Source organism: Oncorhynchus gorbuscha, linkage group LG18 (assembly GCF_021184085.1).
Source record: "Oncorhynchus gorbuscha isolate QuinsamMale2020 ecotype Even-year linkage group LG18, OgorEven_v1.0, whole genome shotgun sequence".
Taxonomy (NCBI): domain Eukaryota; kingdom Metazoa; phylum Chordata; class Actinopteri; order Salmoniformes; family Salmonidae; genus Oncorhynchus; species Oncorhynchus gorbuscha.
This window is the reverse complement of record NC_060190.1, coordinates 67359888-67386621: the sequence shown is the minus strand read 5'-3', so window position 1 is coordinate 67386621 and position 26734 is coordinate 67359888. Positions and strand designations below refer to the sequence as shown.

The window sequence follows — 26734 nt, the reverse complement described above, 5'->3', positions numbered from 1 at the left end:
TGGTGTCCTATTGGGACTTTTATTGAGAAATTTCACCCCAACTAGTGGGTAAAGGGAAATGAAAAGGCGGCGAGTCACCATGGCAACGGCGTGATTCCCCCATAACCACCCAGGCCCCAGTCGCAACCAGAAATCCTCAAGGTTTTCATCCCAATCAGAAAAGTCAATGGTTTCTGAAAACAAGGCCACCAAAGTTTCTTACTCAGTCTCAAAGATATATTTTTCTTTGTCTGTCCATCGTCATGAAGTCTCTTTTGCCTCTTGGAAGTTTATTTTTAATTTTTTACAGAAGCACAAAAATAAGTGGGTCGAGTTACAAATGGGACACAGTAAAGACTCCGTTCATATATCACAGCTGCCCTGCCTGCCTGTCCCATTGCAAAACATCAACCCCTCTGTCACATTCCAAAGTCCTCCCACAAGTACAATAGGGCAGAGGAGCGAGGAGACACTAAGGAGGTGTCTCCCACAACTGTCTCCCAGCCCTCCCTGGGAACAAATCAGGGTGTCCCTCACGACCTTCTCTCGAACTTCTTCCGTCACATCCCTCCACAAGTCTGCAGTCTTTTCCTGGTCATCCTTTAAGTCAGAATAGAGAGACAGGATGTTATGGGTGAGTCATGTATGTCTCTTCTCTCCCGCTTTACCTCCCCATGATCTTCTGTTGGAGATGTAGGTAAAGCATCAACAACTGCTTGGCCAATCAGAGCCTCTCCCACACTCAGGGGTTGGTGATTGGTTGGTGAGAGTGAGGGATTGGGCAAGAGTGTTCTAGTAGGGTTGACATAGGGAAGTGGATGGGAGCAGGTTTAGATGCCGATAGTCTGCAGGACTCTCCTCTCAGCGTCATTGAGATGGCCAGAGAACATGCTGTAGCACGGCGACTGGGCAAACTGGGTCAGGAAATCTGTCAGGTAGGCCTGGAACACAGTACAACAAACTTTATTTAAAGTTAATTTAAGACATTAAAATACAACCGAAAGAACAAACTGTTGAAATCTGTTCAATACAACTTGATCAATCTCCTTAAGGTCAATTAAGAGGGCACAGTTGGAGCACAACCACGTCAGCCCTAAGTAGTCATGTTTTTGTGAACTAAATCTGAATGACAGATCAGTATATTAGCAAGGCATTACCTGAAGGTCTATCTGATATATGGGGTCCTTCAAGGCATCTGGATCCTCCTCATCATCATCCTCATAGTAGTCTTCATCTGAGAGATTCAAAATACATTTTGATACCTGTGAAACATGGCAGATAGGCAGCCATCTTGGCTCTACTACACTGATGGAGGAGCCAGACCTCTAGAAGAGGCTGAGAGAGGGAAGTTATTTTGTCACCATGATGAATTATTTTGTAGCCGCAACGCTTCGGTGCATTTTTCATTCTTACTAAGCATAAGCCATAAATAATAAGGGCTTTTAAATTATTCCACTACATGAGTGCCTTGATTACTTCTGTTTTTTTTACTTCTTTTTCGGCATAGTTTACTATCCAGCATCAACTTATTTTGGTCTATTCTCACCATATTTGTTGGAAGCGATGAGGTCAGATAGCAGCTGCCCAGCCAGCCCTTCATCCTCCTCATCATCCTCCTCCTCCTCTTCTTCTGCCTCCTGGTCCTCCCACATTCCACCCGAATCTGCAGTGACACAACCAAACAGCTTGGGATTAGATTCAACAGGGCCTACTTGCCTTCACAATACTAAACACACACATATGAAGGCCATTTGTGGTCCTCTGTAGCTCATTTGGTAGAGCATGGCGCTTGCAATGCTAGTGGGAAAACTCCCAGGACCACCCATTTGTAAAAATGTATGCATGCATGTCTAAGTCACTTTGGATAAAAGCGTCTGCTATAGGGCATATATTATATTACATACAGTGCATTCGGAAAGAATTCAGACCCCTTCACTTTTTCCACATTTTGTTACCTTAGACGTATTCTAAAATAGATTAAATTAAAAATAAACTCTTCAATCTACATACAAATACCCCATAATGACAAAGCGAAAACAGGTTTAGATTTTTTGGTGCAAATTTATAAAAAAAAATTAAAAAAATATTTTTAAAAAAAATCGCTTATTCACAAGTATTCAGACCCTTTGCTATGATACTGGAAATTGAGCTCCGGTGAATCCTGTTCCCATTGAATTGATTGGACATGTTTTGTAAAAAGGCACACACACGTCTATATACAAGTTCCCACAGTTGAAAGTACATGTAAGAGCAAAAACCAAGCCATGAAGTCAAAAGAATAGTCTGTAGAGCTCCGGAACAAGAATGTGTCGAGGCACAGCACTGGGGAAGGGTACCAAAAAATGTCTGCGGCATTGAAGTTCCCCAAGAACACAGTGGCCTCCATCATTCTTAAATGGAAGAAGTTTGGAACCACCAAGACTCTTCCTAGAGCTCGCCGCCCGGCCAAACTGAGCAGTCGGGGGAGAAGGGCCTTGGTCAGGCAGGTGACCAAGAACCTGATGGTCACAGACAGAGCTCCAGAGTTCCACTGTGGTGGTGGCAGCATCATGCTGTGGGGATGTTTTTCAGCGGCAGGGACTGGGAGACTAGTTAGGATCGAGGAAAAGATGAACACAGCAAAGTACAGAGAGGTCCTTGATGAAAACCTGCTCCAGACCTCAGACTGGGGTGAAGGTTCACCTTCCAACAGGACAATGACCCAAAGGACACAGCCAAGACAACACAAGGATGGCTTTGGGACATGTCTCAATGTCCTTGAGTGGCCCAGCCAGATCCCGGACTTGAACCCGATCAAATATCTCTGGAGCACAGAGCTTGAGAGGATCTGCTGAAAAGAATGGGAGAAACTCCCCAAAGACAGGTGTGCCAAGTTTGTAGCATAATACCCAAGACTCAAGGCTGTAATCGCTGCAACATAGCATAAGTAAAAGGTCTGAATATTTATGTAAATGTAATATCTGTTTTTAATTTAATACATTTGGATGGGCTTGGTACCGGGGTACGGTTCGCTGCAAGTGAGAACGTAGTCCGGAACAAAAACAGGGAAATGGGATACTCAGTCAGTTGTACAACGGGTCTACCGCATTTAACCCAACCCCTCTGAATCAGTGGTGTGGAGGGCTGCCTTAAAAATCGACATCCACGTCTTCGGCACCCGGGGAACAGTGGGTTAACTGCCTTGCTCAGGGGCAGAACAATAAGATTTTTACCTTGTCAGCTCGGGGGTTTGAACTTGCAACCTTCCGGTTACCTGCCCAACGCTCTAACCACCAGGCTACCGGCCGCCCCAAAGAACCAGAGGCACACATTATTATTTGTTGTTTGACAATAGCGTTTGATGAAATGCACGCAGTAGCCAAACATAGAATGTTTCAGAGATATCAAGTTAAGCAGCACATTTATGAGCACATCCGATGCAGATTAAGGGAGACGGGAAGTAAATATATACACTAAACTAAAATATTAAACTCAACAATTTCAAAGATTTCACTGAGTTACAGTTCATTTAAGGAAGTCAGTCAATTGACATATATTAACCAGGCCCTAATCTATGGATTGCAATAGGCATCAGGATCTCATCATGGTATCTCTGTGCATTTAAAATTGCAATTGTGTTCGATGATCAAATTAAATTTGAGCATTTGCCCACTGAAAGTTAGTTATGACACCAAACTGCAGGCAGGTGAAGACTCTTGTGAGGATGACAAGCACACAGATGAGCTACTCGGAGACGGTTTCTGACTGTTTGTGCAGAATTTCTTTGCATTGTGCATATGGACAATTCCTGGGATCAATACAAAGGCAATCAAAAAATTTAATCCAACATTTCATGAGAGCCCTGGCATTCAGAGTTTGGGTGGCAGTGAGAGCCAGCTCCTCATAGCTGGTTGGTGCATGGAATAAAGTAAGTGTTTCTGTTGCGCAACATTTCTACAGGCTATGCAATTGCATGAGAAAACAGAGTTTTGATGGCCTCAATGAGGATCCCGTCATCTTTGTATAGGCTAGGCCTAGATTTATTTCTCAACATCCCATGTATTAACGCATCGCCTCTGTTCTTACAGGTGCATGATAATGGACCATTCTAAACTAAGTTCACACATTATTTAGAATACGTAAAGACCAGTGCCTAAATTTGTGAAAATAATAATAATTCACCTTTATAATAAAGCATTGCATGCATATCATGGTATTTGTGTAATGGCATAGAGCAGTAGAGTTGAGGCAGTTACAGAAGTTGCACACATGGGGAACATTTTTAGTAGCCTAGGGTCTGGAAAAGTGTCCTTTTATAAATGCATTTAATGCATTTCTAAGTCCTTTTACATGACTGGAGACAGGCAGAATCTATTTTAATACTGCACAAATTATCAATGTCAAGAAAAAGTATGTGAACCCTTTGGAATTACCTGGATTTCTGCATAAATTGGTCATAAAATTTGATCTGATCTTCATCACAACCATAGATAAACACTGTGTGCTTAAACTAAAAACACAAATTATTGTATTTCTCTTGTCTATATTGGATATATCATTTAAACATTCACAGTGTAGGTTAGAAAAAGTATGTGAACCCCTAGGCTAATGACTTCTCCAAAAGCTCATTGGAGTCAGGAGTCAGCTAACTTGGAGTCCAATCAATGAGAAGAGATTGAGATGGTTAGAGCTGCCCGCCCAATAAAAAAAAATCCCAAAACAAACTCACAAAATTTGAGTTTGCTATTCACAAGCATTGCCTGATGTGACCCATGCCTTGAACAAAAGACATCTCAAAAGACCTACGAATTGTTGACTTGCATAAAGCTAGAAAGGGTTACAAAAGTATCTCTAAAAGCCTTGATGTTCATCAGTCCACGGTAAGACAAATGGTCTATAAATGGAGAAAGTTCAGCACTGTTGCTACTCTCCCTAGGAGTGGCCGTCCCGCAAAGATGACTGCAAGAGCACAGCACATAATGCTCAATGAGGTTAAGAAGAATCCTAGAGTGTCAGCTGAAGACTTATAGAAATCTCAGGAACATGCTAACATCTCTGTTGACGAGTCTACGGTACATTGCTGCAGGTCTGAAACATTGCTGCAGGTCTGAAGTTTGATAAATAGCACCTGAATCTTCCACAGTGCTACTGGCAAAATATTATGTGGACAGATGAAACTACAGTTGAGTTGTTTGGAAGGAACACACATCACTATGTGTGGAGAAATAAAGGCACAGCACACCAACATCAAAACCTCATCCCAACTGTAAAGTATGCTGGTGGTAGTATCACGGTTTGGGGCTGCTTTGCTGCCTCTGGACAGCTTGCTTTCATCTACGGGAAAATGAATTCCCAAGTTTATCAAGACATTTTGCAGGAGAATGTAGGACTATCTGTCCGCCAATTGAAACTCATTAGAAGTTAGGTGATGCAACAGGACAACGACCCAAAACACAGAAGTAAATCAGAATGGCTTCAACAGAAGAAAATACACCTTCTGGAGTGGCCCAGTCAGAGGCCTGACCTCAACCCGATTGAGATGCTGTGGCATGACCTCAAGAGCGGTTCACACCAGACATCCCAAGAATATTGCTGAACTGATAGTTTTGTATCGAGGAATGGTTCAACATTCCTCCTGACCGTTGTGGAGGTCTGATCCACAACTACAGAAAATGTTTGGTTGAGGTTATTGCTGCAAAAAGGAGTGTCAATCAGTTTTTAAATCCAAGAGTTCACATACTTCCCCCACCCTGCACTGTGAATGTTTACACGGTGTGTTCAGTAAACGTATAATTGTTCGTGTGTAATTAGTTTAAGCAGACTGTTTGTCTATTGTTGTGGCTTAGATGAAGATCAGATCATATTTTATGACAAATTTATGCAGAAATCGAGGTAATTCCAAAGGGTTCACATAGTTTGTTAGTGTCAAAGTAGCCGGAGATCAATAAAAACGACCTGGTCTTGACTCCATCAATAGTCTAGGTGTGTGGAGATACACATTGTAGGCTACAATATGAGGAAATTATAGTCCTAAAAAAGCTTTCCAGTTTCACTGACTCACCCAATGCTGCGCAGATCACTCGCTGGTAATGGCCTACGTGTTCGTGCCAAACGCCCATCTCTAGTTTAATGCAGTAAAACCATATTTGGAAGTTGATCAAAGATTTTGATAGCCTACAGCATAGTCTTTTCAGCAGGAGCCATTTGCTTTCCAACCTGTTACCCTTCGATTGTATTTGAAATCTTGCGAAAGGCCTGTTTTGTCTGCATGCTGTTCACTGACAGATTTGATGCACGTTCTCAGCTGTATGCTATGCCTTATTGGGCTACACACAATACACAGCTAGGCATTTTTTTGATAGAAGCTACTGATCCTGTGAGGCTAAATTATAGGCCTTCTCATGGTGTAGTAGACGATTATTAATTACTTAATATCTTTCTGAACAGACAGCAGTAATTCTATAACTTTGGAAAATGTATTTCAATTCAACAGATTTGACTAGCCACTATACAATACAAGTGGATCCCAGGTTTCTAGTCCTGCTATATTTATTGCTCACTTAAAATAAATTAAGCACATTAATCCACTTTACAAACAGTGTAGCCTACCTGGTATATTAAAAAAACTATCTGCACATAACCTCCATTTGCTATTTGAGTGCAGGTTATGGATGACTTTTTTTGTGGGCCATTCTTAATAAAAAAAATAATTCCACACATATACACACAAAAGTATTTGGACACCCCTTCAAATTAGTGGACTTCAGCCACACCCATTGCTGACAGGTGTATAAAATTGAACACACAGCCATGCAATCTCCATAGACAAACACTGACAGTAGAATGGCCTTACTGAAGAGCTCAGTGACTTTCAACGTGACACCATCATAAGATGCCACCTTTCCAATAAGTTAGACAAATGTCTGCCTTGCTAGAGCTGCCCCTATCAACTGTAAGTTCTTTTATAGTGAAGTGGAAACGTCTAGGAGCAACAACGACTCAGCTGCGAAGTGGAAGGCCACACAAGCTCACAGAACAGGATCGCTGAGTGATGAAGCACGTAAAAATCTTTGTCCTCGGTTGCAACACTCCCTTCCGAGCTCCAAACTGCCTGGAAGCAACGTCAGCACAAGAACTGTTCGTCTGGAGCTTCATGAAATGGGGTTTCCGAGCAGCTGCACACAAGCCTAAGATCACCATGTGCAATGCCAAGCGTCAGCTGGAGTTGCGTAAAGCTCACTGCCATTGTACTCTGGAGCAGTGGAAACGCCGTCTCTGGAGTGACAAATCACACTTCAACATCTGGCAGTCCGACAGATGCCAAGAGACCGCTACCTGCCTGAATGGATAGTACCAACTGTAAAGTTTGGTGTAGGAATAGTCCATGGTTTGGGCAAGCCCCTTAGTTCCAGTGAAAGGGAATCTTAACGCTACAGCATACACTGACATTCTAGACGATTCTGTGCTTCCAACTTTGTGGCAACAGTTTGGGGAAGGCCCTTTCCTGTTTCAGCATGACAATGCCCCCATGCACAAAGCGAGGTCCATACAGAAATGGTTTGTCAAGATCGGTGTGGAAGAACTTCACTGACCCACACAGAGCCGTGACCTCAACCCTATCGAACACCTTCGGGATGAATTGGAAAGCCGACTGCGAGCCAGGCATAATCTCCCAACATCAGTGCCCGACCTCACTAATGCATGTGGCTGAATGGAAGCAGGTCCCTGCAGCAATGTTCTAACATCTAGAGGAATGCCTTCCCAGAAAAGTTGATGCTGTAATAGCAGCAAAGGGGGGGGGGGGACCAACTACATATTAATGCCCATGATTTTGGAATGAGATGTTTGACGAGCTGGTGTCCACATACTTTTTGGTCATTATCAAGTCCACGTCAAATTGTGAATGAGACTGATGTGCAGTGCAGCCTGCTCAAGAAGCAGACCGCTTCACATCATGCAGCTTTAGAATATATGTTCTGATTTCTAATACATTCTAATGTTTGTATCACAACTAAAGTAGAATAAATAACTCTAAATTAGAAACACATAGGAGGACCTGTTTCTTTGCTAATTGCGCAACACAGAACAGCTGCATGTATACACTCCCCTGGAAATTGTTTGGGGAAAAATATCCTTTCTATTTTATTCAGCTATGTTTACATTTACATTTACATTTAAGTCATTTAGCAGACGCTCTTATCCAGAGCGACTTACAAATTGGTGCATTCACCTTATGACATCCAGTGGAACAACCACTTTACAATAGTGCATCTAAATATTTTAAGGGGAGGGAGGGGGGGTGAGAAGGATTACTTTATCCTATCCTAGGTATTCCTTAAAGAGGTGGGGTTTCAGGTGTCTCCGGAAGGTGGTGATTGACTCCGCTGTCCTGGCGTCGTGAGGGAGTTTGTTCCACCATTGGGGAGCCAGAGCAGCGAACAGTTTTGACTGAGCTGAGCGGGAACTGTACTTCCTCAGTGGTAGGGAGGCGAGCAGGCCAGAGGTGGATGAACGCAGTGCCCTTATTTGGGTGTAGGGCCTGATCAGAGCCTGGAGGTACTGAGGTGCCGTTCCCCTCACAGCTCCGTATGGTCTTGTAGCGGATGCGAGCTTCAACTGGAAGCCAGTGGAGAGAGCGGAGGAGCGGGGTGACGTGAGAGAACTTGGGAAGGTTGAACACTAGACAGGCTGCGGCGTTCTGGATGAGTTGTAGGGGTTTAATGTTCAATTGTATTGTTCTTACTATAAATAAATGCCACAGGAATAATAAGCTAATCTTGCCTGCTAAATGAACTTGTGTAGCCCACAGCCATATGGCCTAGCCAAATCAGGACCTGACATAAGGATGACTCAGAATATGCTATTCTGTTCTGAAATATGATAGAAAGAAAAGCCAGTTTCTTTAGATCTTCCTAAAATAAATAGATTTTATTGTGAAGGTGTAGGCTATATTAAAATGGATTTCTTAAGAGTTTTTAAAATGTATATTTTTTGAAAAGGTCTGTATCAGTGGGTTGTAAGCTGTGTGTGGAAGCCAGAGATGCTGAAGGTGTTTCATTAACTGTCAATTACCGTGAGACCGGCAGTTATTTGAATGACAATCACCGGCTGACAAAATGTAATGACCGCCACAACCCTGACCTTGACTCCAGTCTGCTGCGGCAGCTCTGGTCGTGTTGGCCTCCACCACTGACGACAGCTCATTGACAATCAGCTTAAAGACCTTCACTAGCAATGGAATGTTGGTCCACTTCTCTGGATCTGTGGAGAGACAGACAGACCTTACAGCCACACTGTAAGATGTGCATACCATCAAAGAGTTGGGCCACCAACAGAAGCATATCTCCAATGCTTTCCAGTGTCATACATTAGACAAGATAATGGGGGAGGATATTTTTTGTGTCCTAAATGCTAAATTAGAGAAGTGAGCTGTGGGTCGTACTCTTGGCAGACTTGGAACGTGTGCGGATGCCCTCGTCAGGGCCAAAGATCTCCTCTCCCTTGACCACGATGTCCTGGAGACGCTTGTCATTGGTGTTGAGGCCGTGCTGCAGCAGCTTACACAGGGCTACCGTACTGCACAGGGACAACACAGGAGACGGGGAAACACAAACATTACAAAAGGGAAGAAAATTACAGGTCATAAAAAGGTAGAAAGGGGAGTACAGAGAGGAACACACCTTTTCTTCACCAAGTTGAAAATATTCTACTCTACCATCTATCTTGAGGAGTGTGGATACACCCACCTGACTTTACCCTCGTACTGTCCGTAGAAGAGGTGCTGTCGGCTCATCCACTCAGCCATGACAAACTCCAGGGCTGGTTTCCCCGTTGGACCCGGCAGACTGCACAGGAACTCCAACAGAGGCTCCAGCTGAGAGTGGACCAGGTGGGCAAATACCATGATCAGAGACTGGGGGAGAGAGGAGAGAGAGATGATCAGAGACTGGGGGAGAGGAGGAGAGAGATGATCAGAGACTGGGGGAGAGGAGGAGAGAGAGATGATCAGAGACTGGGGGAGAGGAGGAGAGAGAGATGATCAGAGACTGGGGGAGAGGAGGAGAGAGATGATCAGAGACTGGGCGAGAGGATGAGAGAGATGATCAGAGACTGGGGAAGGAGGAGAGAGATGATCAGAGACTGGGCGAGAGGATGAGAGAGATGATCTGGGGAGAGGATGAGAGAGATGATCAGAGATGTCAGAGACTGGGCGAGGGATCAGAGACTGGGCGATGAGAGAGATGATCAGGACTGGGCAAGGATAAAGAATCAGAGACTGCTGAGACAAAACTGGGGATGAGAGAGATGATGCAAGGCTCAATGATTAGTATAAATTGCTGGACAACATTGATGCAAGGCTCAAGATTAGTATAAATTGAATAGCGACAGCTTGGCGTGTTGAAACCTCAACATCACAGAGAACACTGATGGATTTAAAGAGGAAAGTTCCAGAGAGGGACAAACAGAATTGTTACTTCCTACCTGCATGACGCTGAGGGTCTCGGCCTGCTGCATCTTGCTGAGGATGGCTCTGAGGATTTGGTCTAACTGCTCTCCAAGCTCAGTGCCGGCACGGGCGATCAGCGTGGACACCAGGCGGCCCACGAAGGCAGCGGTGAACTCTGATGTCCTGGGGTCAAGTAGTTGACTGACCACCTGCATCACGTACCACAGACCACTGTGGCCCTCCGTGTCCCTCCACTGGCCCACCTGCTCCAGGGCCACTGACACATACGCCCGCAGACACTCACCCCCGTTCTGGAAGAGAATGGGGTTAGAGTTCATATAATTACAAAGTGTACTGGTGTAAGAGCAGTTGGTATTAACAGAGTCCTTCTCGGTGTGTGTGTACCTGTATTGTGGTGTTGTCGTCTGTGCGGAGGGTACACTGGGCCACCACAGGGAAGGCCTGGCAGACCAGCATCTCAGAGAGCGGGGGTTTGGTGTGTCGGACCACCGTGGTCAAGATGTCTATGGCGGTCTGTCAGGGAGAACACAGGAGACAACTGTCAATATATGACTGACTAGAACCCTAAACGTTGATGGTAAACAAGGAGGCCAGACCACCAACCATGGTCCTGGAGAGTGCAGGCTTTTAATCCAGCCCAGCACTAACACACCAGATTTAACTAAGTCAAGGAAATGACTACTTGATTAGTTAAATCATATGTTTGAGTACCTGGCTGGAATAAAAGCCTTCACACCCCTGTAGCCTAGGCCCTGGGTTGGTGACTACTACCAATGGAGTTGAGACCAACTCTGTTAGGCGCCGACACACAGTGCTGCTGGAAATTAACCACTTCCATAGTAGCTAGAGGCACCAGGCCAGTGGTGACTTACTGCACACAGACCGGAGGGGATCTTGTCAGGCGGGGCCTGCATGATGCTGACCAGGGTGGGGATGAGGCGCATCTGCATGGGGCCCTGGCACGCCTCGATCTGGGCCAGTTCCTTAAAGATGTCCTGTGCCAGAGACGCCACCACCGGGTCTGGGGAGAGGAGGGAAAGTAAGATAGAGGCACATGGGTTGATCTGTAAGGAATGGATAGTCATAGCGGCAGGTAGATTAGAGGTTAGAGCGTTGAGCCAGTAACGGAAAGGTTACTAGATCGAATTGCCGAACTGACAAGGTGAAAATCTGTCGTTCTGCCCCTGAACAAGGCAGTTAACCCACTATTCCTAGGCCGTCATTGAAAATAATCATATGTTCTTGTCTAGTTAAATAAAGGTTAAACAAGAAAATAAAATATGGTAATATCTAAATTATCTATGGGACTCAATGATACACTAATAATAAAATACAAGAGCACCAACTGCCAAGGTTACTATAGTTACCCACCGTTACTATACTTGAGAAAGATGGCGATGGTGAGGGGGCAGATCTTGTTCTCTGCGCTGGTAGTGAATGCTGGGTCCACAGTGCAGACGATACACAGTGTCTCCATGACCAGGGTGAGAACCTCGGAGCTGAACTGGGCTGCCAGCTGCACCAGTCCGTCCAGAACAGCAGGCAGGAACGGCTGCAGGACATGGGTACTCTCAGACAGCTTCAACTGGTCACAGTACCTGAGGAGAGCACACACACAGAATTACCACCTGCATACCAACACATTTAATGTTATGGTGTAGTGACGGTTTGTGTTGTATGACTGGTTGGGTGACAAACTATAGGGATTTATCCATCTATCTACTGTATGACATCATCACTTCTACCTGGCCTAGCTTACTGGTATTATTATGATGACTGAAGAAGTGTAATCTACAGCTAGTCAGAACTATCGAGGTTTAAGTGTTCAACTTTCATCTCCCTCACCCCCAGATGGCGCGTACGGCTGAGATGCGGACTGAGGGGGGCTGACTGTCGTGCAGGCCACTGACGGTGGCCTGGAGGAACTGCTGGATGAGTTCAGGGGACATGGCTGCTGTGAAGCGGCTGGCCGCCCACAGGGCTCGGCCCAGCAAGAACGGAGAGGCCGCTGGGGGAAGAGAAGAAGGAGGGGTTATTATATAAGCATATACGGTACTATGAGTCACAGTCCGTACCTCCAGGCCTTTGATGTCTGAAGGTTATTGTTTCTCCCTCACTCTTTATTGATCACATAATCAATTGATCACCAAGTCAATGATTGACTAGAGTCCACCCACCAGATTTTCGCAGCCTAAATAAGACATTTCTTGAAAGAACGATATACAGTGGGGCAAAAAGTATTTAGTCAGCCACCAATTGTGCAAGTTCTCCCACTTAAAAAGATGAGAGGCCTGTAATTTTCATCATAGGTACACTTCATCTATGACAGACAAAATGAGAAAAAAATCCAGAAAATCACATTGTAGGATTTTTAACAAATTTATTTGCATATTATGGTGGAAAATAAGTATTTGGTCACCTACAAACTAGCAAGATTTCTGGCTCTCACAGACCTGTAACTTCTTCTTCAAGAGGCTCCTCTGTCCTCCGCTCGTTACCTGTATTAATGGCACCTGTTTGAACTTGTTATCAGTATAAAAGACACCTGTCCACAACCTCAAACAGTCACACTCCAAACTCCACTATGGCCAAGACCAAAGAGCTGTCAAAGGACACCAGAAACAAAATTGTAGACCTGCACCAGCCTGGGAAGACTGAATCTGCAATAGGTAAGCAGCTTGGTTTGAAGAAATCAACTGTGGGAGCAATTATTAGGAAATGTAAGACATACAAGATCACTGATAATCTCCCTCGATCTGGGGCTCCACGCAAGATCTCATCCCGTGGGGTCAAAATGATCACAAGAACGGTGAGCAAAAATCCCAGAACCACACGGGTGGGACCTAGTGAATGACCTGCAGAGAGCTGGGACCAAAGTAGCAAAGCCTACCATCAGTAGCACACTACGCCGCCAGGGACTCAAATCCTGCAGTGCCAGACGTGTCCCCCTGCTTAAGCCAGTACATGTCCAGGCCCGTCTGAAGTTTGTGAGAGAGCATTTTGATAATCCAGAAGAAGATTGGGAGAATGTCATATGGTCAGATAAAACCAAAATATAACTTTTTGATAAAAACTCAACTCGTCGTGTTTGAAGGACAAAGAATGCTGAGTTGCATCCAAAGAACACCTTACCTACTGTGAAGCACGGGGGTGGAAACATCATTCTTTGGGGCTGTTTTTCTGCAAAGGGACCAGGACGACTGATCCATGTAAAGGAAAGAATGAATGGGGCCATGTATCGTGAGATTTTGTAAACCTCCTTCCATCAGCAAGGGCATTGAAGATGAAACGTGGCTGGGTCTTTCAGCATGACAATGATCCCAAACACACCGCCTGGGCAACGAAGGAGTGGCTTCGCAAGAAGCATTTCAAGGTCCTGGAGTGGCCTAGCCAGTCTCCAGATCTCAACCCCATAGAAAATCTTTGGAGGGAGTTGAAAGTCCGTGTTGCCCAGCAACAGCCCCAAAACGTCACTGCTTTAGAGGAGATCTGCATGGAGGAATGGGCCAAAATAACAGCAACAGTGTGTGAAAACCTTGTGAAGACTTAAAGAAAACATTTGACCTCTGTCATTGCCAAAAAAGGGTATATAACAAAGTATTGAGATTTTTCTCTCTCATTTTGTCTGTCATAGTTGAAATGATGATGAAAATTACAGGCCTCTCTCTCATCTTTTTAAGTGGGAGAACTAGATACTTTTTCGCCCCACTGTAAGTGAACATGGCTGCCTGGAGATGAGCGACTGACTAACCTGTGAGATTAAGGTCAGCCAGGATGACGTTAGCCAGGAAGCCGTGCATATCAAACTGGACACGGCCATTCTTCACATTCTCTGTGATGATGGTCTTCACTGAGCCCAGAGCTAACATACAGGCCTCATGGATCTTCCACCTGCAGAAGGGGACAACACAGGAGTAAGGAGAGAGCACACCTACAATGCTGATGGTTTAGCCATGGGGTGCAACCCAATAGTAGAAAGCAATGTTCACTCATGTTTTTCTGTCACTGTCACTGTGCAACTTTCAGTGGGCGTTTACGGCAAACACTGAGGCTGTACCCGCTTTAAGTTACAATTTCAGATAGTGGTCAAGTAGGCTACTGTGGCTATTTGGACCATAATGTAGGTCTATCAGAATGGCCTACCCTCAAAATAAAATGGAAAAAAATGCATCCAATAACATTTTAACAGGGAAATAGCTGTTCTATCATTCAGCCTACAGTAGCAGCCCATGTGTGGTGTTCAATGTAAGCCTACATTCCATGAGACTTTTGAAAAAAAACATGCAGGGCTTGACATGAGTCTGTTTATCCACTTGTCCTTCTGACAAGGAGGCAACAGAAAATATTGTTGTGTTTTTTGATGCAAGAAACCCATTTACAGAATAAAATGCATTATTATTCCCATACCATTATTACAGAGAATCAGACAAACTATTCTACCCTCTGCCTATTGGCTACTTAGCTTATTCAAACCACAACACTGCCCCTTTAAGACAACAAAAAACCTCTTTACCCAACTCCCTTTTCCTAAGATGTCTAGAAATGTACATGTTTTGTGCTCTTGTTGGAAGCAATCACTCCCCCATTGCTGACTACAAATGATCTATAACTGGGCTAAGAACTCACTAACTAGCAAAGGATATGAACAAATGTGAACACATGGCTACATGCAGCTCTCACTTTGATGTCAAAACAAGCAGTATCTACTCATGCTCATGCTGTAAACATAATCCAGTTCAAAGAGAATGGCACAGATCCATATATGGCAATGGTGTGTTTGCATATAGGCCTACTGCAGCACTGATTGGTTATGTCGCACCGGTCTGTGTAGAGTAGGGGTTGAGTAGTGGGTGTCATTGCAATAGAATCCTACTCTGATGCTTTCTGCCTACAAACAAAATCTGCGGCATAGTTAGTTTTGCATACTAAGTCTTGCGTAGTTCGTTTTGTTTCGGTATGTTGCATTGAAAGTGGCTAATATTGCATTGATTCGATCACAATTCCCACAGTAAATCAAAATGTTGTTAGTGTTAACTAAGGGGGGGGGGGGAACGTGCTTCTTCACCTTGTTTTCCGTCTGCATTGACAAAAATACCTGGACAGATTAAAGGAAATTCCTGAAAGGATCCATATTGCTTTCACCTAACGCGTGTTTTCAGTTCAACGCCGAGGACAAACGGGAGACAAGGACTATTAATTAAGAGGCATCCACTTTGCCATGTCATGCAGCCGGTGTGTGGTCCTCACCAGTGCTCATTGCCACTGTTCTTGGCCTGCTCGGCATCCTGCAGGTGCCTTGTTGCTGCTGCAGCCAACGCTGCCGCACTCTCATTCTGGAACTCTGTCGCCACAGCCTATTGAAAGAGGAGGAAGGTTGGAGTGAGAAGTCTTCTCTCCAGAAAGGTCACATTGACCAGAACGTAAACATGCAGAAGTAACTAGGGAGTGAAACTATGGGGTTCACACACACACACGTCAAAGGTAGTGCACTATATGGGGAATAGGGTGCTATTTGAGCTTTGCCTACAGACTGAGGTACTCACCAGCAGCAGGTCCTGGGCTGAGATCCTGACGGAGTAGGAGAAGGTGTCGTCATCCTCGTCCTCCACAAACTGCTGGGGGTTGGCCGTCCACACCTTGATCTACAGATACACGACTACTGATGAGGAACACATAACCATGACATCAAATGGGTTTGTAAAGACAGTGGCAAATCAAATTCAAGGACTTTAGTACTTTTTCAAGCACCAACATTTATTTTCAAAGTCCATCAATTTGTAATAGTTCCTTTTACGCAATTGTTCGTAGTCGTCACCAGATGGCAGTATATCTCCACAACCTCTTGAAAAAAAATACACGTACTATTCATCACTACCGTACAAGTTTTACTCAATTATAGGCATTCACTAGTTATTTACTAAATACACGAGTGGTAAGTCAGTACTAACGTTGTAATTTGAGTAGAGATGAGCAGAGTTTTGCAATGGTGAACACACATTTCCTATTCGCATTACTACACAATTCCAGCTTAAATGACTATATTGTATTTTTATTTTGTATTTGGGCGTCTACTAATTAATAGCTACGAAAAAGCGACTTCATTCCAACTGGCAGCTTTAGTGTCACTGGTTCGGCAGAAGAGCTGGTGGGCTGTGTGAGGAAAACAGCCCCCAGAACGGCAGGAGCACAGCTGCCTCTTGATAAAGCGGATTATCACAGGCGCCCCTTGATCGAGGCAAAAAAGCACTGGAGAGAAATCAATGTAGAATTGGCGCTAGTGCATGATGCAGCATTGTCTTTCCCCCCTTCAGGGCTGACTCACCAATGCTCGTCTGGCAACCAGAGCGAGAAACTATTGAGGAAATAAAACTTGGTCGTCTGCCTGGAAATTAATTTGTAAGACCAAAACATTGTTCTAATGTTTTTCATATTAAATCATTTTCTGTTCTCCTCACATTTGAAATCAAGTACTTTTTAAGTACCAACAAATTTAAACATCTCAAGCACCTTGTGCAAACCCTGCATCAGACTCAGCACCATTTTTAAAAAAACGGTCTCTCTCACACATACACAGGAGTGAGGGAGTGTGTACCTGATCCTCCGTGATCTGCATGTAGAGGATGATGTAGTAGATCAGCTCAGGAAGAGCCTTCTTCACTGTGCTCTTGAACTTGCTGTTCTCCAGCAAAGTGTGAACAAACTCAAAGATGCTAAACACCAGGTTCTCAAAGCCCAGAACCTCACCTGGAAGAAAAACGCACAGTTGGCAGACCATGGCACTTTCAATGCCAGAATAATTGGTTTGATTTTCGGAACCCTCCGTATGTAAAAATGTATACAATGATAGTAGCTTTGGCTAAAAATGTTTCTTAAAATGGCACATACGCATGCATATAGAATACCAGTCAAAAGATTGAACACACATACTCATTCAAGGGTTTTTCTTTATTTTGGCTATTTTCTACATTGTTGAATAACAGTGAAGTATTCAAAACTATTAAATAACACATATGGAGGAATCATGTAGTAACCCCAAAAAATAGATTCTTCAAAATAGCCACCCTTTGCCTTAATGACAGCTTTGCACACTTTTGGCATTTTCTCAACCAGCTTCATGAGGTAGTCACCTGGAATGCATTTCAATTAACAGTTGTGCCTTGTTATAAGTTAATTTGTGGAATTTCTTTCCTTCTAAATGCATTTGAGCCAATCAGTTCTTGTGACAAGGTAGGGGTGAAATACAGAAGATTGACCTATTTGGTAAAAGACCAAGTAGATATTATGGTAAGAACAGCTCAAATAAGCAAAGAGAAACGAAAGCCCATCATTACTTTAAGACATGAAGGTCAGTCAATGCGGAAAATGTCAAGAACTTTGAACATTTATTCAAGTGCAGTCGCAAAAACTATCAAGAGCTATGATGAAAATGACTCTCATGAGGACCGCCACATGAAAGGAAGACCCAGAATGACCTCTGCTGCATAGGATAAGTTCATTAGAGTTAACTGCACCTCCTATTGCAGCTCAAATAAATGCTTCACAGAGCTCAAGTAACAGACACATCTCAACATCGACTGTTCAGAGGAGACTGCGTGAAATCAGGCCTTCATGGTCGAATTGCTGCAAAGAAACCACTACTAAAGGACACAAAGAAGAGACTTGCTTGGGCCAAGAAAAACGAGCAATGGACATTAGACCGGTGGAAATTGTCCTTTGGTCTGATGAGTCCAATTTTGAGATTTTTGGTTCCAACCGCTATGGCTTTGTGAGACACAGAGTAGGTGAACGGATGATCTACGCCTGTGTGGTTTCCACCATGATTGTTCTTTGCTGGTGACATCTGTGATTTATTTAGAATTCAAGGCACACGTAACCAGCATGGCTACCACAGCGATACGCCATCCCATCTGGTTTGATCTTAATGGGACTAGCATTTGTTTTTCAACAATACAATGACCCCAAAAACACCCCCAGGCTGTCTAATGGCTATTCGACCAAGGAGAGTGATGGAGTGCTGCATGAGATGACCTGGCCTCCACAATCACCCAACCTCAACCCAATTGTGATGGTTTGACATGAGTTGACCGCAGAGTGAAGGAAAAGCAGACAACACGTGCTCAGCACTTCTACAGATGCACAATCGAGAGCATCCTGTCGGGCTGTATCACCGCCTGGTACGGCAACTGCTCCGCCCACAACCGTAAGGCTCTCCAGAGAGTAGTGAGGTCTGCACAACGCATCACCGGGGGCAAACTACCTGCCCTCCAGGACACCTACACCACCCGATGTTACAGGAAGGCCATAAAGATCATCAAGGACAACAACCACCCGAGCCACTGCCTGTTCACCCCGCTATCATCCAGAAGGCGAGGTCAGTACAGGTGCATCAAAGCTGGGACCGAGAGACTGAAAAACAGCTTCTATCTCACGGCCATCAGACTGTTAAACAGCCACCACTAACATTGAGTGGCTGCTGCCAACACACTGACTCAACTCCAGCCACTTTAATAATGGGAATTGATGGGAAATTATGTAAAATATATATCACTAGCCATTTTAAATAATGCTACCTAATATAATGTTTACATACCCTACATTATTCATCTCATATGTATAGACTGTACTCTATATCATCTACTGCATCTTTATGTAATACATGTATCACTAGCCACTTTAACTATGCCACTTTGTTTACATACTCATCTCATATGTATATACTGCACTCAATACCATCTACTGCATCTTGCCTATGCCGCTCTGTACCATCACTCATTCATATATCTTTATGTACATATTTTTTATCCCCTTACACTTGTGTCTATAAGGTAGTAGTTTTGGAATTGTTAGCTAGATTACTTGTTGGTTATTACTGCATTGTTGGAACTAGAAGCACAAGCATTTCGCTACACTCGCATTAACATCTGCTAACCATGTGTATGTGACAAATAAAATTAGATTTGATTTGCATATGTGGGAACTCCTTCAAGCATGTTGGAAAAGCATTCCAGGTGAAGCTGGTGGAAAGAATGCCAAGAGTGCGCAAAGCTGTCATCATGACAAAGGGTGGCTACTTTGAAGAATCAAACATGTTAAATATATTTGGATTAACACTTATATGAAATTACAATACCCCAAACACAATACCCCATAATGACAAAACAAAAATAGGTTTTTAGAAGTGTGAAAATGTATTAAAAATAAAAAACTGAAATATTACATTTACATCAGTATTCAGACCTTTAACTCAGTACTTTGTTGAAGCACCTTTAGCAGCGATTACAGCCTCAAGTCTTCTTGGGTATGACGCTGCAAGCTTGCCACACCTATATTTGGAGAGTTTCTGCCATTCTTCTCTGCAGATCCTCTCAAGCTTTGTCAGGTTGGATGGGGAGTGTTGCAGCACAGTTATTTTCAGGTCTTCCAGGGATGTTCAAATGGGTTCAAGATCGCACTCTGGCTAGGCCACTCAAGGACATTCAGAGACTTGTCCCAAAGCCTCTCCTGCATTGTTTTGGCTGTGTACTTAGGGTCACTGTCCTATTGGAAGGTAAACTTTCACCCAAGTCTGAGGTCCTGAGTGCTCTAGAGCAGGATTTCATCAAGGACCTCTCTGTACTTTGCTCTGTTCATCTTTCCCTCAATCCGGACTCATCTCCCAGTCCCTGAAAAACATCCCCACAGCATGATGCTACCACCACCATGCTTCACATTAGGGAGGTTCCAGGTTTCCTCCAGATGTGACACTTGGCATTCAGGTCAAATAGTTCAATTTTGGTTTCATCAGACCAGAAAATCTTGTTTCTCATGGTCTGAGAGTCCTTTAGGTGACTTTTGGCAAACTACAAGTGGGCTGTCATGTGCCTTTTACTGAGGAGTGGCTTCCGTCTGGCTACTCTACCATAAAGGCCTGATTGGTGGAGTGCTGCAGAGATGGGAGAACCTTCCAGAAGGACAACCATCTCCACAGAGGAACTCTATCAGAGCTCACCTCCCTGACCAAGACCCTTCTCCCCCGTTTGCTCAGTTTGGCCAAGTGGCCAGCTCTAGGGAGAGTCTTGGTGGTTCCAAATCTCTTCCATTTAAGAATGATGGAGGCCACTGTGTTCTTAGGGACCTTCAATGCTGCAGAATTTTTTTGGTACCCTTCCGCAGATCAGTGCCTCGACACTACCTGTCTCAGAGCTCCACGGACAATTCCTTCAACCTCACTGTCAACTGTGGGACCTTATATAGACAGGTGTGTGCCTTTCCAAATCATGTCCAATCAATTGAACTTACCACAAGTGGACTCCAATCAAGTAGAAACATCTCAAGGATGATCAATGGAAACAAGACTCAATTTCGAGTCTCATAGCAAAGTGTCTGAATACTTATTGTAGAAAAGGCCCATGGAGTTGGTGGAATAATCATTTAATTCATGGCCACTTACTCAGCTTGGCCTGGGGTGCTTTAATTAGGTCAGGTGGCAATGACCGACAGGTCTCATCCCCATAAAAAGGAGGAAAACGTCGTCGCCTGATATCGCTGCTTTCTCTTCCTTAACTCAGTCTGCTCCAGAGGTTCTGTGCGTCCATGAATCCACCGATTCTGCTACCTTTCATCTGAACTATCTGTTGCGATCGGGGTAGTGGGCCATCAGTTATTGCTTATAGTTATAACCGCTGAGCGCGGCTTGGAGCGCACGCTTCAAACATATTGTGTAATGTGAATTGTCAATGATCACGGCCCTACGCATCCTCATAGGCCAATTATGCAATAGATATGGTTAATATGTAATGCAATTAATTACATGTACACATGAAGACAATTGAAAGGGTGAAATGAGAAACGTCATCATTTGCTAACTGATCGACTGATATCAAACTTATGGGGGTTATAGATTGAATAACCATTCACTGTTTGTGTTCTTTCATGATTTATGATACATAGTTACGAGCCTATATGACTCACGGATGATTACTATTGACTTCTTAATGAACTGGATTGTTGAATCATGAATGCTTGTTAAGATTTGATCTTTGTGATGATGAATTTGATCGGATACATGTTATTTGTTTCCTTTGTTATGCAGCACAGACTACTCAGTAAATATATCACTTTATGGTTAAAGGAATTCCTGCCTCAGTCTCATCCATTCCTCTGTCACCTGACTGACCCGTGACCACCTGCTCACCTTCACTGTCAGTCATCCTACCTGTCCAGCTACCCACACAGATTCCACTAATCTTTCACTTATGTATCTGTTTTTAATTTTTAATACATTCACTCAAATTTCTATAAACCTGTTTTCGCTGTGTCATCATGGGGTATTGTGTGTAGATTGATGAGGATTTTTTTAAATCCATTGAAGAATAAGGTTGTAACGTAACAAAATTTGGAAAAATTCAAGCGGTCTGAATACTTTCCGAATGCACTGCACTGCACACACACAATCTAGAGGACTTGAGGAAATTATATAGTAATAGCTCACTATGTTCTATACTACTATCTATAGCTACTGTATGTTATAATGCTTTCTATATCCATCTACTGTATGTTCTAGATCAGCCCATGTAACATATTGATTTAATCATTTTAAAGGTTCAATTAATCATGAACAATAACAAGTGATCTAAATGCATGAAAATAAGAACAAGACTAAGGTTGCACTCACCATCAGAGTCAATTGGATCGTCTACCTCCTCTGTGTAGTTGACCTCTGTTCTGACATAAGTGCACAACTGGTTAAGGAAAACCCCATTTTCAGGACACAGACCAGTGTTTACCTGATCACCCTCTACAGTTAGGTGAATAGGTCACATTCCAAGAGGAACATTGCCAATCGTTATTGACAGATATGAACCAAAGCTATGGGAATTAATAGACATTGAGCTAACGTAATATGAAAGTGGAGAGGACATGGTTGCAGCAGTGTGAAGGATATAAAGCGGCACTCTCTGTCAGGGTGTTCCAGACGATGGGCAGGATCTGCTGCATGGACGACACCATGGGTTTAGGGAAGTTCTTCACTAGAGCTGTCACGGCCTGGCGAAGAGATATTAGGTGAAAAGAAGGTTGGATCAGGACAACCTATAACATCTGACCTAAAGAACCCATAAGGTCAACCTCATCTAGCATATAAATCGTTGTGGTAATCTTCTCACCTTGAGGACCTCCATCTTGAGGCCGCTGTCTGAGGAGGGTCCATCAGGCATTTGCAGGGCCAGAATGAACGCCTCAGTGAACTGCTGCACCACAGGGAAGATCAGGGCCTTGGCTGCTCCCTTCTCCAGCTCCTCTATCGCACAGATCAGGTTGGCACAGGTGGAGAAGATCTCCACGGCTCTGGAGCGGGTACGGATGCTGTAGATCTCCATCATGGAGAAGATCTTGTACATCTCAGGCAGGATCACCGGAGCCACCAGAGGCATCTGAGTGTCTGTCACCTCACGGGTAAACTCTGTGAGAAAAAGCCAGAAGAATTATGTGAATACACTGAGATCCATGCATACAAACAGTTAAGAGTGGGAACGGCGCACAGGAAAAGGGGTCAATTTGGGATGTGCGTGTACCTGTGAGGACCCTCATTGCCCCATGCACTGCGTTGACGTCGCCACTGACCAGCATGTCCATGAGGATGGTGAAGAGCTGAGGCCAGGCCTCGGGCCAGTCCCAGTGGGCAATGGCCGACACAGCATATGCCACACTGGACCGCACCTTACTGATGGACTCCCTCAGGCCTCCTGGCAACAGCTCCCTGATGGCTGCCTTGGCCTGCAGAGGAGAAAGAGAGATTTTAGGCAGCATCAGTGGTTTTGTAACCCCTCTTTCTCAAAATATTTTCAAATAGTCAGCCATCAAAAATTATACATTTTGTTTAGTTGGAAGAACGACGTGTTGCTTTGCTTACCCGGTCTGTGGTCTCTGGGGGTCTGAACTTCTCAGATAGGGAACACCAGTGGGTCTCCACATACTGCTTAAGGATGACTGAGGCCAACTGGACAAAACACACACACGTATAATTGATTGATATAGTAGAGTAAAGGAGATACAGAGATGTGGTCTCACATACACAATAGACATAGAATTAAAGCGCTAGAATACTTCTAGAGATAGAATAGAAGAACAATAGAAGAAGAATGACAGTTTCTGCTTACTAACCTGACGAATGGCCAGAGCTCCCCGAGGGTCCACAGTTAGCTCCGCCAGGTGGACTCCAAACTCTTCCAACACAAATGGAGCAACAACAACACAGTGGACAGATCATCAAGAACACATCAATCATCAGATCACATTAGCCTCACATGACGTGCAATATCGGAAACTATGACGGGCATGCAAGGAAGGGACAAAATGTCAAGAAATATTCTTATGATTGGATTCATGACTGATTTGAAGAAAAAAAAGGAAAATATCACATTTAGTGCTGAGCGATTATTGATTTGAGGTCGGATTAATTATATTAAACACGGTTTTCAATTGTTATTATATATATATAGATATATATATATATATATTTTTAACATTATTAAGCGCACTACGCATGGTGGGTTGAATGCTGTAACTGAATAAAACCATTACTAAAAGTCCCATGATGGTAGTGACTGCCCATTACTTCTTATCACTTATTAACCATAATATTTTATTGAAGTAATGTGAATAAATTTCAGTTGTTATGGTCATTTGTTCAACAACTATTATTTAATTCCAAGTGATCATCTCTATAGAGCTGCTGCCTGACAAAAATCACTGTATCAAAGTAAATAAGGCATACTTTTATGACTGCTGAATACCAACTATAAATCACTTAGATCATGTATTTTCAGGTAGATACTGCGAAGCAACTGCTCTCTATCCCTCTCGATCGCAAGTTCTTCTCTCCGGCTCCATGCTCCACACAGACCGGACAAGTAGGCGCGCAATGGATATATATTATTATGGTAATTGTAGTTAATTACTAAGTTATGCACTAAACTATGTAAAATATTGGCCTGTTGGAAACTCCAACTCCCTACTACATCGCACAGTTTGGGCTTGAACTGATTTATCTCTACAGAAACTGCACATTGAGGAAAAAAAGCAATGAAAAGGAATTCAAATAATTGAACAGTCGGCCAATTTGTTGTTTAAAAACTGAAATTTTGGGGGGGGAGTTAATTGCTCAGCACTTACATCGATTAAGCACATTCAAGCATTTACAACAAGCACCGTCTCTTCCCCCCAAAAAACTCTTCCAATCTGTTTTAGGCTAGTCAGTGAGACTCAGAACCTCATCCCTACAATGTGCCACGCTCTATCCCAGCTTTAACTGAGAGTGACATCAGAGTCCAAGAGACAATGTTAGTGCTGACAGCTCTAGCTATACATAGAGTACCTCCCTCAGAAAGAGGCCTGCCGGGCCCATTCTTGCTTCTGTGACACTACAGTGGATCCCGACAGACAGCCTGCACAATCAGCCTTTTTGTCATGCTGGAGGAACGCCACAGACAAAGGCACTGTACACACTGTCCCTATATTCACCCCTCACTGTACTTTGGATTAGTGGCAAGCTGATTTTGGGTAGCTAGCTAGTTACTACACTTTGCTATATAGCTAGGTATAGCTAGAGCCATGTATCTAGAATTGGGCCAATGCGCTTTCTGCATTATGATGATGCATATACATGACACTTCAACATTCTATGACAGCCATGTTAGCTCCCAATTATCATTACATGGGGAATATTTAAACAATGGTATGTAACTGAAGGTCTAGAATTATAACTATATATGGTAGCTATAATTCATTAAACATGCATTGGGTAAAAGGGCGTGTGCAGTATTTGACAGATGGAAAATTAATTTATTCAAAGGGGAACAAGGAACAATACGTTGTTGTTTTGCTGAAAAAATTAAAACAAGTTGTCAAAACCACTGATGATGTCCGCACAGGGTTAGTTATACAAATATTTAATGTTAGTGTACAAAGGCTTGAAGCAGCAAGGCGGGAATACTACGGAATCATATTCGCGGGAAAACGTGACATTCTAAATCGAATGGTTGCTATAGCGACCCTAAAACGATTTGAGCTTTGATTATAGATTCATCAACACTATGTTCTTCTGTAATTACAAGTGGAACGCAAGGCCCGAGATAACATTACACAAGTAATTTGGTAACTAGCTAGCTAACGTTAACTAAGAAACGTCTTATCTGCTGTATACGGTCAGCCCATCTAGCTAGCTAGCTCTTTGTATTAGTCAAATTGCCATTTTAATTTCAGGCAGTGTCTTCTTGATTGAATTGGTCCACCACATCATGTGTTGACATACTTCATAGAAAATTGAATCAAAAAGCTGCTAAGTTTGACAAGTAAGCAATGATTATGGAGGTAGAGTGCGCTTCACACACATGGTTTTTCTGTCAGCTAACTAGCTAGCTGCTAACTAGCTAGTTGGAATAAGTTAGCTAGCTGGATGAATTTGCGCCAGTTGCTAGCCAATTGAATAGGAGAGAACATCTTAACTAGTTAGTTAGCTACATATTCTGTTTCATCATAGCGAGCGAACGTTAAGAGTATTATGTAACATGGCAGAAATTGTGTTGTATGCTGTGGCTGGCTGGCTAGCTAGAATGTATCTTTCCGTAAAGGCCCATATGCATGGAAGTTATCATGCCATTCCACTCTCTTCATCAGCTGGTCTCGCAATGCTAGCATCCATGCTTACCCTCTGTCACTTCCAACACTTTTATTTGCTCCTCCGCCGCTGCTCGCACTTCTTGAACCGGGGACAGGATAGCCGTCAACGTCTCAATCAGGGCTTCTTTAAGTCCTTGCTGAACCGGTCCAGCAGCCGAAGCCGACCCAGGACCTGCTGCACTCATGCCTGCCATGTTTTCACACACACAGCCTGAGCAAATCAGTATCTCGTCTGCAACATTGGAAAAAGTACTTCCGGGTCACGTAATTTCTGAAACGTTCCAAATAAAAGTCCCTAAGTAATAGTAGAATATGTTCAACCTATATTTATTCGTGATGTATGTAAAATAATTGTCTAAACAGTAACAATGATTCATATTTGTTAATATTTAAGTGACATTTGCATTAAATCTGGGTTTTAAAACATGTTCCAATATAAAAAACAAAATGCCTGCAATGCAATTGATTCCTTGTGCCAATGTAAAATAAGGGTCGGGAGCAGTAGGGTCTGTAGAATATTTATATGGTGTCATTTCATGAGGCTCTGAACAATAATGAGTGTTGCCGGCCTTTTACTGTGGTCAAACAGCTTAAAATGGGGTGCCTGGGCACTATACGGTACAAATATAGCACTGTACAGGAAAAACAATT

The 26734-nt window shown here is 43.5% G+C and overlaps 1 protein-coding gene across 1 annotated transcript; it reads right to left on the bottom strand.

Annotated features, from left to right (window-relative positions):
- Nucleotides 1-26324, bottom strand: LOC124003732 (importin-9). Its single transcript, XM_046312278.1, has 22 exons — nt 26112-26324; nt 23567-23628; nt 23316-23402; nt 22978-23179; nt 22570-22865; nt 22350-22450; nt 22080-22138; nt 17019-17170; nt 15970-16068; nt 15674-15780; nt 14178-14317; nt 12272-12434; nt 11798-12024; nt 11299-11447; nt 10811-10939; nt 10441-10716; nt 9705-9871; nt 9401-9534; nt 9100-9219; nt 1526-1642; nt 1137-1213; nt 1-920 (listed from the first exon to the last, which is right to left on the bottom strand). Exons 1-22 carry the CDS (start codon nt 26275-26277, stop codon nt 810-812), a joined length of 3141 nt encoding a protein of 1046 aa, XP_046168234.1. The 5' UTR covers nt 26278-26324; the 3' UTR covers nt 1-809.
- Between the last annotated feature and the right edge of the window lie 410 nt (nt 26325-26734).

What these genes read in the sequence shown, in the direction of transcription:
- LOC124003732 (XM_046312278.1), bottom strand. Translation starts at nt 26,277, where the DNA reads ATGGCAGGCATGAGTGCAGCAGGTCCTGGGTCGGCTTCGGCTGCTGGA. An exon ending in CCCCAGAGACCACAGACCGG is followed by an intron (nt 23,180 to 23,315) that starts GTAAGCAAAGCA and finishes TCTCCTCTGCAG; the next exon opens with GCCAAGGCAGCCATCAGGGA. An exon ending in CGATCCAATTGACTCTGATG is followed by an intron (nt 17,171 to 22,079) that starts GTGAGTGCAACC and finishes TTTTTCTTCCAG; the next exon opens with GTGAGGTTCTGGGCTTTGAG.